This window comes from Oryx dammah, unplaced genomic scaffold (genome assembly GCF_014754425.2).
Source record: "Oryx dammah isolate SB20612 unplaced genomic scaffold, SCBI_Odam_1.1 HiC_scaffold_27, whole genome shotgun sequence".
In the NCBI taxonomy this organism is placed as follows: Eukaryota; Metazoa; Chordata; class Mammalia; order Artiodactyla; family Bovidae; genus Oryx; species Oryx dammah.
Window position 1 is genome coordinate 9,165,593 of NW_024070211.1, and position 13,281 is coordinate 9,178,873.

Genomic DNA, 13,281 nt, shown 5'->3' on the forward strand with positions numbered 1-13,281 from the left:
ATAGAACCGTTCAACTTCAGCTTCTTCAGTGTTACTGGTCAGGGCATAGGCTTGGATTACCATGATACTGAATGATTTGACTTGGAAACGAACAGAGATTATTCTGTCGTTTTTGAGACTGCATCCAAGTACTGCATTTCGGACTCTTCTGATGACCATGACGGCTACTCCATTTCTACTAAGGGATTCCTGCCCACAGTAGTAGATATAATAGTCATCTGAGTTTAATTCATCCATTCCAATCCATTTTAGTTCGCTGATTCCTAAAATATCAATGTTCACTCTTGCCATCTCCTGTTGAACAAAGCTAGTGGAGGTGATGGAATCCCAGTTGAGCTATTTCAAATCCTAAAAGATGATGCTGTGAAATTGCTGCACTCAAGATGCCAGCTAATTTGGAAAACTCAGCAGTGGCCACAGGACTGGAAAAGGTCAGTTTCCATTCCAATCCCAAAGAAAGGCAATGCCAAAGAATGCTCAAACTGCCGCACAACTGCACTCATCTCACACACTAGTAAACTGATGCTCAAAATTCTCCAAGCCAGGCTTCAGCAACACGTGAACTGTGAACTTCCAGATGTTCAAGCTGCTTTTGGAAAAGGCAAAGGAACCAGAGATCAAATTGCCAACATCCACTGGGTCATCAATAAAGCAAGAGAGTTCCAGGAAAACATCTATTTCTGCTTTATTGACTATGCCAAAGCCTTTGACTGTGTGGATCACAATCAACTGTGGAAAATTCTGAAAGAGATGGGAATACCAGAACACCTGACCTGCCTCTTGAGAAACCTGTATGCAAGTCAGGAAGCAGCAGTTAGAACTGTACATGGAACAACAGACTGGATCCAAATCAGAAAAGGAGTACGTCAAGGCTGTATTTTGTCACTCTGCCTATTTAACTTATATGCAGAGTACATCATGAGAAACGGTGGGCTGGAAGAAGCACAAGCTGGAATCAAGATTGCCAGGAGAAATATCAATAACCTCAGATATGCAGATGACACCACCCTTATGGCAGAAAGTGAAGAGGAGCTAAAAAGCCTCTTGATGAAAGTGAAAGAGGAGAGTGAAAAAGTTGGCTTAAAGCTCAACATTCAGAAAACTAAGATCATGGCATCTGGTCCCATCACTTCATGGGAAATAGATGGGGAAACAGTAGAAACAGTGTCAGACTTTATTTTGGGGGGCTCCAAAATCACTGCAGATGGTGATTGCAGCCATGAAATTAAGAGACCCTTACTCCTTGGGAGGAAAGTTATGACCAACCTAGATAGCATATTGAAAAGCAGAGACATTACTTTGCCAACAAAGGTCCGTCTAGTCAAGGCTATGTTTTTTCCAGTGGTCATGTATGGATGCAAGAGTTGGACTGTGAAGAAAGCTGAGCACCGAAGAATTGATGCTTTTGAACTGTGGTGCTGGAGAAGACTCTTGAGAGTCCCTTGGACTGCAAGGATATCCAACCGGTCCATCCTAAAGGAGATCAGTCCTGGATGTTCATTGGAAAGACTGATGCTGAAACTGAGACTCCAATACTTTGTCCACCTCATGCGAAGAGTCGACTCATAGGAAAAGACCCTGATGCTGGGAGGGATTGAGCACAGGAGGAGAAGGGGACGACAGAGGATTAGATGGCTGGATGGCATTACCGATCCGATGGACATGGGTTTGGATAAACTCTGGAGTTGGTGATGGACAGGGAGGCCTGGAGTGCTGCGATTCATGAGGTCACAAAGAGTTGGACACTCTGAGTGACTGAACTGAACTTATGGGAATGGATGCCATGATCTTAGTTTTCTGAATGTTGTGCTTTAAGCCAACTTTTTCACTCTCCTCTTTAACTTTTTTCTTCATTTTCTGCCATAAGGTTGGTGTCATCTGCATATCTGAGGTTATTGATATTTCTCCTGGCAATCTTGATTCCAGCTTCTGCTTCCTCCAGCCCTGCATTTCTCATGATGTAGTTTGCATATAAGTTAAATAAGCAGGGGGACAATATACAGCCTTGACGTACTCCTTTGCCTATTTGGAAACAGTCTGTTGTTCCATGTCCAGTTCGAACTGTTGCTTCCTGACCTGCATACAGGTTTCTCAAGAGGCAGGTCAGGTGTTCTGGTATTCCCATCTCTTTCAGAATTTTCCACAGTTGATTGTGATCCACATAGTCAAAGGCTTTGGCATAGTCAATAAAGCAGAAATAGATGTTTTCCTGGAACTCTTCTTGCTTTTTTGATGACCCAGCAGATGTTGGCAATTTGATCTCTGGTTCCTCTGCCTTTTCTAAAACCAGCTTGAACATCTGGAAGTTCACGGTTTACGTATTGCTGAAGCCTGGCTTGGAGAATTTTGAGCATCAGTTTACTAGCATGTGAGATGAGTGCAGTTGTGCGGCAGTTTGAGCATTCTTTGGCATTGCCTTTCTTTGGGATTGGAATGGAAACTGACCTTTTCCAGTCCTGTGGGCACTGCTGAGTTTTCCAAAGTTGCTGGCATATTGAGTGCAGCACTTTCACAGCATCATCTTTTAGGGTTTGAAATAGCTCATATTTAAAAAATCACATATCTCGTATGCTAAATTTGAATAGCCTTTGAAAATTATAGAAGATAGTGACACTTTTGGAAATGTGTTGCTGTTTTGTTTCAAAATGCTCTTAAACAGAAGCCAGACTTTAAGGTATCTTGACATTTTATAGTACTTTCTCAGAATCACACAGTTTCCTTAATGTAAACAGATAAACACAGTAGATAAATGATAGATGCTGACAGACCTCATTTCATCATCCATAGATGGACCATACTCACCAGCAAATTAGAGAAACTATATTCTTTTGGGCAGTTGGTACCTTTTTTCTTGACTTAGGTTTTGGCATTACTCCTTTGGGCATTATGGGCTCAAAACTGAATTTGGTGAGTCGTGAGAGAGTGGTGCCGTGGGTAGAGAATGGAAGGAGGTATTGCCGAGTTCAGCATTGTAGCAGCCGTCATAATCAAAATCTTGCTGTCTTCTCTTCCATAATTATATTTGGAAAGTGGGGACCCTTGATGAGAGAATGTTATGGTGTCACTATAGAAGATTTCAAGGAGGGAGCTTTCTAGTCTTAGAATCTTCATCACCACCAGTCTACCTTAACCGTGTTGACTAGTTATGTATTTAAGTTTTGGGACATCAAAAACGGTGTCCTTTGACTCTTGAAATGTCCTTTCTTGGTCCTGAGAAGCTGATGCATGCCATCAAAAATTACTGGTTGTTTTGCTTCTTGTTTGTTTTTACTATGGTATTTTATAAATCCCCACGATCATCTGAGTAGAGGAAATTAGATACTCTGCGTACGTTATAAGGGATAATTTGGCTTGCTTGTTTTTAAAGAAGTGCTTACAAATGCATATGAGAAGATGATAGCAGATCTATACCCATTTAATTCTGAAAAAGGTTAGTATCTGTCCTCATTGGCTGAGTATGTTCTGTGTTGGTTGATGGAAAATGAAACAAATCGGAGATCTATTCTTCTCCACAGTAGGTGTTGCTTAGTTTGGAAAGAATCTTGGACACAGTTGAGAAAGACAGACGTTTCTATCCCTTGTCCCCCTCACTCGGTTCCCTGCCTGCTGAAGGCAATAGGTATGTTTCCTCATATTCCTGCCTGTACTTTGCTTATAGCCCCCAGCCCTGTGTTAGTTGTGTGACCTTGTAGTCCTCTCCACAGTGGCACTTGAAAGTTGGAAACAGTAAAAATGTGAACTTTTTGCAGCAGAGCCAATTGGAGAGTTGTCTCCCAAGACTAGGCAGGAGTTAAAGGAAACATAAATCCAGTCTCAAGGAAAGTGAAAAATCAGTTATATACAAACAAGGGGCTAAATAAAAGGCAAAGTGAAAAATAGAGGATTTCAGTGTTTACCAGTTGAGAGTGCTCACTGTGCTAGAATGAAACCTGAGAGTTGCTAAGAATAACTTGACATATCCTGGCAGTCAGGTCTGGCGTGTGGGAGAGAGAGCAGAATCCTGATTCAGATGCGGTGCTCCCCGCCCCAGACACAAAGCAGCACTATCCAGTTTGCCGTATTCTTTGGATAGTTTAGATTCATTGTTCAGCTTTGCTGTGGAGCTTTTGGAGATCAAAGAGGATTCCGGCAGCCCTTGGAAAAGACATTTTTATTAGATTGGATTATAGCTTAGAGTCGCCCAGCTCTTGGAAGAGTAGGACCTAATCCAGTTCCCTTAAGTAAGTGATGTTTTTCTTAAGTTCAGTTTTCAGCTTTGTTGACTGGCAGGGTTTTTTTAATTCAGATACAAAGAACAGTATAAATTAAAAGTGAAGCCAGTGTTACCTTTCTTTGGTTTGCCTTGGGAATGGCATTTGAGATCCTAGAACACACATCTCCCATTTAGGCTGCTATATTTTTCTGCCTGATACTTGTGACAGTGCCCTCTCTGCCTGCTCTCAGGCAGAGAATGTCTGGCATAGCAGCCAAACTCAAAAAAAGCTTGCTGCTTCGATTTTGACTTACGGAAGACTATTCTCTCCACAGATTTTTGCAGTTCAAGTAGCAGTCCTTCTTTCCAGCCCATCAAAAGCCACGTCACCATTCCAACAGCCCATGTGATACCTTCTACTTTCGGGACCTCTCCTGCCAAGCCAAATTCTGCTGCTGGACCCTCTTCCAAACTTCCTTTGTCAGGGTTGGCTGAAAGTGTGGGGATGACAAGAAATGGAGACCTCAGTTCAATGAAACGTTCTCCAGGCCTTTCTAGAGATTTCGTGTATCTTTGTGGTGCTGCTGGAGAAAATGGAGTTGAGCAGTCCTGGTTTCCAGCAGTGGGCCGTGAAAGAGAAGAAGAAGCGAGAAAGTTTGATGTTCCCAATATGGAGTCTACCCTCAATCAGTCAGCAATGCTGGAGACACTTTATTCAGATCCCCACTACCGAGTCTATTTCCACAACCCAAGAACCGACACAAACAAGGAGTTATACAAAGGGTTGCCTGAGACCAAGAAGGCACCAGGCAGCGGGGCAGTATGTGAGAGGAATGGACCACACCCTGGCAGCAGTGGGGTTCTTCCTTTGGGACTCCAGCCTGCTCCTGGGCTCTCCAAGCCTCTACCTTCTCAGGTGTGGCAGCCGAATCCTGACCCTTGGCATTCCCACGAGCGATCTTGTGAACTCAGCACTTGTCGGCAGCAGCTGGAATTGATCCGTTTACAGATGGAGCAAATGCAGGTAGAGGCCTTTCTTTCCTTGGACTTTGCAGTTTCTGTGCTAATCTTAGAACTATATAGGTTTTTTTTCTTATAAGTTTTGACTCCAAAGAAAGTGTTTGTAAAAAGAAGGGAAGATTTTTATAGGTAGGCAATCTTGTGAATGTCATCAAATCTGTTGGTTCTAAACACCAGATTGGTTCTCCAAAGCAGAGGGTTACAAAGGGAAACCCAGAAGTAGGACACAAACACTGATTGCATGTGTGTGTGCTTACATAACAGTCACTAGGCTAGGTACTTTAACATACAGAGTCTTACTTGATCCTTACAGCACTCTGATGAAGTAAATGTAGGAATTTACCAGGTTCTTAGAATAACTAATCTGTCCAGAGACACAGAGCTGTTTTAAGTGGCAGAGCTCTAGGGTTCAAAAGCTATCTTTTAGGCCCATATTCTTTCCACTGTACTACTTTTGTGTCTGTTTTTTGGTTTTGTTTTGTTTTCTGAAAGTTATTTTACTCACTAAGAATGGGGAGAAAGGAAGCAGGACGCATTTTCCTTTCCTGGTTGGTGAGGGCATCTTAGCTCCTGATTTGCTTTTGTTCCAGATAAAGAAAGATAAACTGACCTTTTCTTAGAAACTAGAGCCTTTCTGAGCAAGGAGTGTCCAGTTGGCAGAAGTCTGTTAGGCAGGTTCTTTCCAGTCATGCATCAGAGCTAAAATTATTTCATAAACAGTGGGCCTTCTCCAACTGAGCCAAAGTGAATCTTGACTGCAGACACAGCTGGGCGCTTTGTAGGTGCTTTCAGGTGCCTGTAGGTTAACATTAAGTCCCACTGGGCCTGCTTGTCTTCCAGCTTCAGAATGGAGCCGTCTGCCACCATCCTGCTGGTTTTTCTCCTTCATTGCCCACGTTAGACCCAGCACAATGGATGAGCATCTTGAACAGTAATGAACACCTTCTGAAGGAAAAGGAGCTCCTTATTGACAAGTAAGGGGGCAAGGGGCCATAGGGCCCCCACTGATGACATCTCCCCAAGGGCAGTGCATCCTCCTCTGTTTAGACCCCTGCTTTGCCTCATAATAAGTAGCCTAGTCCTGTGTGTGAATAATGTGATAGGTTTGTTGCATATCTCTGCAGGGGCTGTGGGGAATGCCTAGAGGAGGCAGCTGGGTCTTTGCAGCTCATCTTTCTTCATTTTCCCTGAGTCAGTTTTCTCATTTGCATTTCTTCCTTCAGCACTACCCTAGAATCCAAGGTCTTTGTTTACAAAGTGTGGTTTTTACCTACTTAAGGAAAGTTGGGGCTCATATTACAAGTGGGTTTGTGTCAGGACCCTGGGCCTCATTCTGTTCTGACTTTTGCAGGCAGAGGAAACATATCTCTCAGCTGGAACAGAAGGTGCGAGAGAGTGAACTGCAAGTCCACAGTGCTCTTTTAGGCCGTCCTGCCCCCTTTGGGGATGTCTGCTTGCTGAGGCTGCAGGTAAGCCTTGGCAGCCAGGATGGCACTCTGCTTGTCATAATTCAGTATCTTCCCTGTGCTTGGCACTGGTAGGTATCCAGGAGATAGAAAATGGACCAAGTGAAGTAAGGTATTCTTGCCCTCAGAAAGTAAACATTCTAATTATAAAGCATTTCCTGTTCTGCTCTTGAGGGGGCAGAAAAGGCCTGAGGATGGAATCAAGTAGAAGTCCAGGTGCCTTGATATCAGGACATACTTGGGAGAAAAGGAAGGCAGAGCAAGGTTCATGGTAAGGTCCTAGAATTGAGTGATGTTCTGAGAAGTCTTCATCTGTCGGCCCTGGCCAAATGAAGACAGAAGCAGAGGTAGCACAGAGATGTAGAGCCATTCCCATTTTTATTCTTCCATGTCTAGGAGCAACTGAGGGAAAACTATGCGTCTCTCAGGTCAGTAGCTCTGAAAGATGTTGGCCAAGCTTCTTCTGCAATTTGGGCTTTTGAGTGATGAGTATTAGACAGACTATAGTACTGTACTGGCTTTGCCACCTAGTGGGCTTCTTAAGATAATGTTCCATCTTGGAGAATCAGAATGTTAGTGTGAGAATGGCCATTACATAAAATATATCTCAGTCTTCTCATTTACTGATGAGAAAATTGAGGCCCAAGAAGGAGGAAGAATTTACCTTAAGTCATATAAAGAATGAGTGGAGGAGAACCAGGCCTTGAGCCCAGGTCTGCTGATATGTTGTCCTGTATTCCTTTGTTACATGACTGGTCCTTGAATATTGCTTTAAGCCAGTGGTTCTGAAATTTGAGTGTGCATCGGAATCACCTGGAGGGCTTGTTGAAACACAGATTATTAAGATCCGTCCCCAGAATTTCTGATTCACTGGGTCTGGGAGTTGGACTTAAGAATTTGCATTTCTAACAAGTTCCCAGGTAATGCTGAAGCTGTTAGTCCTGAAAGTGAAAGTCGCTCAGTTGTATCCAACTCTGTGACTCCATGGACTATACAGTCCATGAAGTTCTTCAGGCCAGAATACTGGAGTCAGTAGCCTTTCCCTTCTCCAGGGGATCTTCCTAGCCCAGGGATTGAACCCAGGTGTCCCACAGTGCAGGTGGATTCTTTACCAACTGAATTATCAAGGAAGCCCCTGTTAGTCCTAGGACCACACTTTGAGAAGCACTGCTTGCAGAAATTCATAGAGAAAATTGATACTCGACCACAAAGTATGCTAGGTATAAGTAAAGTACATGGGACTCTCAGGGTAAGGAACAGTTACATATTGCGAATCTTTCTGCAGGAATTGCAGCGAGAGAACACTTTCTTACGTGCACAGTTTGCACAGAAGACAGAAGCCTTGAGCAAAGAAAAGATCGAGCTTGAAAAGAAACTCTCTGCTTCAGAAGCTGAAGTTCAGCTCATCAGAGAGTCACTCAGAGTGGCACTGCAGAAGCATTCGGAGGAAGGGAAGAAACAGGAAGAAAGGGTGAGCTAAGGAGCTGATAGCTTTCTAATTCACGAAAGAATTGTCAGTCAGCCCTTTCCTGCCAAACTATTCTTGGAACCTGGAGGAGACAGTTGGGTGAAACACCCTACATTGACTTCTCATGCAGGACTGGCTTGTTTGAAATGGAACCCTTCATATCTGCTTCATCTCCACAAAACTATCACAGACAGTGTATAATCTCTCACTGTCCCAGGTTGTGATGGGGAACCAGCTGGCCTAGGTGAAAAACCAGTCTGACCAGTCATACCAAATGGTACTGTTGCAAGATGTACCTGTGGTACATCATTCAGTGTGACTTCTTCTCACTTCTACCTAAAAAGTAGGTGACGAATCCCACATATGCAGCTATTTGGGGAGTTTTTACATTTTTGCCAGTGCTCTTAGAATCGCCTCAGGTTGAGAGTGATTTTCATAGAAGGAGCTAAATCTTCTGGTTCTGTTCACGGGTTGCTCTAATATAGATATTCTTGGGGGACCAGTTTAATAATGTTTAGTTCTGGACCACTTGCATCAAAGTCAGCTAGAGAAGTGCTTCTTAAACTTTAATGTGTTTAAGAATAATTTGGAGATCTTGATGAAAATACAGATCCAGATTCAGTAGTTTTGGAAGGGGAGGCAGCCCTGGGATTTTGCATTTCTGACAATCTTACCAGGTGATATTGGTGCCATTAGTACAGCATAGACTTAGAGGCTTGTTTGAAAAAAAAAAAAGAAAAAAAACTTTTAATCAAAATACATGTGTCTAAGTTAGATAACCAGCATGTTATCAAATATCAACATCAATATCAATATCAATATCAGCCCCACTCTACAGAATTAGCTGTCCTCAACTCTTTTCTTACTCCTGACATATACGTCTGTATTTCTGAATAGTATTCTCTTACTTAATGCATTTTTTTGCTGTTTTTGTTTCATGAATTCAATATCTTTTCTCTGATGATATTGATTATGTCTTTTGGGATATCTGCATCTGCTGTAGTGTTTCTTTCAGGTCTTATTTTGTTTTTGTGTCTTTCATGTTAGAGGATTGATGATCCTTGAATGAAAGAGTGCTCATATTTAAGAATATAGTATTTTTAAATTGCATGGAAGCTCTGGGTTCATGGAAGTTGCCTGGTGGGCTTCCCTATTGGATGATCAAACTTAGTCTTCCCTTTTCACTTGGGAACCCTTAAATGTCTATCTGATGTCTCATCTCACTCTCTCTAGAAAAGAATCTTCAGCCTGCTGCCTGGTGGGGAGGCTGGGGACAGGAATGCTATTGGCCTTTGGGTTCTCAACACAGAAGGAAATTAGATTTAAAGTCCCATAGTTCTACACATAGATTGTTATTTATGCTTATTTTCAACCCAGTGCTTCATTCTCTGTCTCTCTCTGCCATGACTGATACCCCTGAGCTGAGCTCTCTCTGATTTGATTTCTCCACAAAGAATAAATCTCTAGTCTCCTTTTGGGAAAACCCAGGGTGAGAATGATATCCAGCTAGCCTGAATATAGACTTCCAGTGAATTCCCCTATTTTCCAGGTTTATGGCTGATACCTCCCTGCCTCAGGTATCTCGTGTTTAAAGTAGACGGATTCTTGCGGGTTGTGAAGGGCACATTGTCTTCCAAGTAGTCTGTGACTCCTGCAAATTATAACTCCTCTGCTCCAAATCATCTGTCCCTCCCATTCCCTTTCATGTTCTGAAAGCATCTTGAACTGTCTCATATACTTTTTTATCTGTCTTTGCGGGGCTGTGCTGCATTTCTGTTGCTGTGTGGGCTTTTCTCTAGTTGAGTGAGCAGGAGCTACACTCTAGCTGTAGTGTGACTTCTCATTGTCTTCTCTTGTTATGAAGCATAGCCTCCAGAGCATGCAGGCTTCCATAGTTGTGGCTCTGGGACTCTAGAGCATGGATTCAATAGTTGTGGCTCTGGGGCTTAGTTGCTCCACAGCACGTGGAATCTTCCAGACCAGGGATCAAACCCGAGACTCTTCCATTGGCAGGCAGATTCTTTGCCACTGAACCATCATGGAAGACCCTATCTTGTATACTTTTGTCTCCTCTGTTGCCTTTTAAAAATTGATATTTTATTTTATGCCTGTCATTCTAGAAATATTTTGGAAGGGAGAAAAAATAAACATCTCTGACTGGCCTACCATTTCTTTAATTGAGAGTTGGCCATCAGCATTTTCAATAAGCTTCCCACGTGATTCTGATGCATATTAAGATGACAGAATCTGGAAAATGACATGGAGCTTGAACGGTACAGATTGTACCTGGGGTAAAGCTTTTAACTGATTTCCAGGGATCCTTCTTAGTACTGTGTTGTCTTTGGATCAAATTAGGCCTGAGCCTCTTTGGCATCAATAAATCTGCCTTTTTCCCTGCTTTATCTCCAGCTTCCTTTTTCATAAGCCAAAGAAAAAGCCATAATAGTAAGAAAAGTTTCCATTTAACAAATCTTAATTGATTGCCTGCTTAGTGCCAAGCATTGTGCTGTGTGTTGGGGATTTGATAAAAGCAAAATGGACACAGCCCCTCCTCTCAAGGAGTTTACAGTCTCATTAGCTCTTCCAGATGATTGCTTAGCTTTATATCATATGAAGTGTTTAGAGAAGAATCAGAATAGACCAGGTGGGCTGTATTTATACTACCTATACGGTTATATATACTTTTGCAATTAAGTTCTGATGCAAACCACTCAAGAGTTAGCATCAGACCCCACAAGTTTAAAGGACACATTCCCCCAAAAGACTATGCTTATTTATTATTTCAGATGCCAACTGCAGGTTTTGGGTTCCCTAGATTGCCTGTATTTCTGACCAACTGGCTATAAATCCAGGGGTTCCCATGACACCTTCAGGTTCAGTAATTTCACAGATTACAGTTTTATTATACAAATCATGATAAGCCTAGAGACAAATAGGACAAGGTCTGGGAAAGTCCTAAAAGCAGGGCTTCCATACCTTTTCCCTCTTGGAATTAGAACCTGTCATCCTCCCAGCACATGCATGTGTTCATCAACCAGGAAGTTCCATTGAGCTTTGGTGTCCAGAGTTTTTAATTGGGATTTTTATCATGTAGGCATGATTGAACTCAAATCTCCTGTCTTTGTCCCCTTTTCGCAGGAAGTTGGGTTCAACTCCATTGGTTTTTGTAGTGATCAGTTCCTGTTCTGAGTCATCTAATTAGCATAAATGCATTTATGGTGTGCTCTGGTCCGTTGAGCAATATTGCATAGGAACCTGGAATGTTAGGTACATGAATCAAGGCAAACTGGAAGTGGTCAAACAGCAGATGGCAAGAGTGAACGTTGACGTGTTAGGAATCGGCAAACTAAAATGGACTGGAATGGGTGAATTTAACTCAGATGACCATTATATCTACTACTGTGGGCAGGAATCCTTTAGAAGAAATGGAGTAGCCATCATGGTCATCAGAAGAGTCCGAAATGCAGTACTTGGATGCAATCTGGAAAACGACAGAATGATCTCTGTTCATTTCCAAGGCAAACCATTCAATATCATGGTAATCCAAGCCTATGCCCTGACCAGTAACCCTGAAGAGGCTGAAGTTGAACAGTTCTGTGAAGATCTACAAGACCTTTTAGAACTAACACCCACAAAAGATGTCCTTTTCATTGTAGGGGACTGGAATGCAAAAGTAGGAAGTCAAGAAACACCTGGAGTAATGGGCAAATTTGGCCACGGAGTACAGAATGAAGCAGGGCAAAGGCTAATAGAGTTTTGTCAAGAGAACGCACTGGTCATAGCAAATACCACTCTTTCCAATAACACAAAAGAAGACTCCACACATGGACATCACCAGATGGCCAACACTGAAATCAGACTGATTATATTCTTTGCAGCCAAAGATGGAGAAACTCTATACAGTCAGCAAAAATAAGACTGGGAGCAGATCGCAGCTCAGATCATGAACTTCTTATTGCCAAATTCATACTTAAATTGAAGAAAGTGGGGAAAACCACCAAACCATTCAGGTATGACCTAAACCAAATCCCTTATGATAAAAGCAAAATCCCTTTGATAAAAGCAAAATGGACACAGCCCCAAAAGGGCTAATGATTATACAGTGGAAGTGAGAAATAGATTTAAGGTACTAGATCTGATAGACAGAGTGCCTGATGGAGGTTCATGACATTGTACAGGAGACAGGGATCAAGACCATCCCCATGGAAAAGAAATGCAAAAAAACAAAATGGCTGTCTGAGGAGGCTTTACAAATAGCTGTGAAAAGAAGAGAAGCAAAAGCAAAGAAGAAAAGGAAAGATACACCCATTTGAAAGCAGAGTTCCAAAGAATAGCAAGGAGAGATAAAGCCTTCCTCAGCAATCAGTGCAAAGAAATAGAGGAAACCAACAGAATGGGAAAGACTAAAGATCTCTTCAAGAAACTTAGAGATACCAAGGGAACATTTCATGCAAAGATGGGCTCAATAAAGGACAGAAATGGCATGGACCTAACAGAAGCAGAAGATACTAAGAAGAGGTGTCAAGAATACACGGAAGAACTGTACAAAAAAGATCTTCACAACCTAAATAATCACAATAGTGTGATCACTCACCTAGAGACAGACATCCTGGAATGTGAAGTCATGTGGCTTAGAAAGCATCACTACGAACAAAGCTAGTGGAATTGATGGGGTTCCAGTTGAGCTATTTCAGATCCTGAAAGATAATGCTGTGAAAGTGTTGCACTCAATATGCCAGCAAATTTGGAAAACTCAGCAGTGCCCACAGGACTGGAAAAGGTCAGTTTCCATTCCAATCCCAAAGAAAGGCAATTCCAAAGGATGCTCATACTACCGCATAATTGCACTCATCTCACATGCTAGTAAAGTAATGCCCAAAATTCTCCAAATCAGGCTTCAGCAATACGTCAACCGTGAACTTCCATATGTTCAAGCTGGTTTTAGAAAAGGCAGAGGAACCAGAGATCAAATTGCCAACATCTGCTGGATCATCGAAAAAGCAAGAGAGTTCCAGAAAAACATCTATTTCTGCTTTATTGCCTATGCCAAAGCCTTTGACTGTGTGGATCACAATCAACTGTGGAAAATTCTGAAAGAGATGGGAATACCAGAACACCTGACCTGCCTCTTGAGA

At 42.4% G+C, this 13,281-nt stretch overlaps 1 protein-coding gene across 2 annotated transcripts in view; it reads left to right on the plus strand.

Annotated features, from left to right (window-relative positions):
• Positions 1-13,281, plus strand: part of CEP85 (centrosomal protein 85) — a 43,997-nt gene that overhangs the window by 17,354 nt on the left and 13,362 nt on the right. Inside the window, exons 1-5 of one of the 2 annotated variants that reach the window (XM_040229595.1) lie at positions 3,998-4,220; positions 4,528-5,216; positions 6,053-6,186; positions 6,564-6,681; positions 7,964-8,149. In XM_040229595.1, coding sequence (XP_040085529.1) covers positions 4,698-5,216; positions 6,053-6,186; positions 6,564-6,681; positions 7,964-8,149 — 957 coding nt within the window. In that variant the 5' untranslated portion in view covers positions 3,998-4,220; positions 4,528-4,697. Of the gene's footprint in view, positions 1-3,997; positions 4,221-4,527; positions 5,217-6,052; positions 6,187-6,563; positions 6,682-7,963; positions 8,150-13,281 lie in introns of those variants that run through there. The other variant, XM_040229594.1, reaches the window with a different exon arrangement.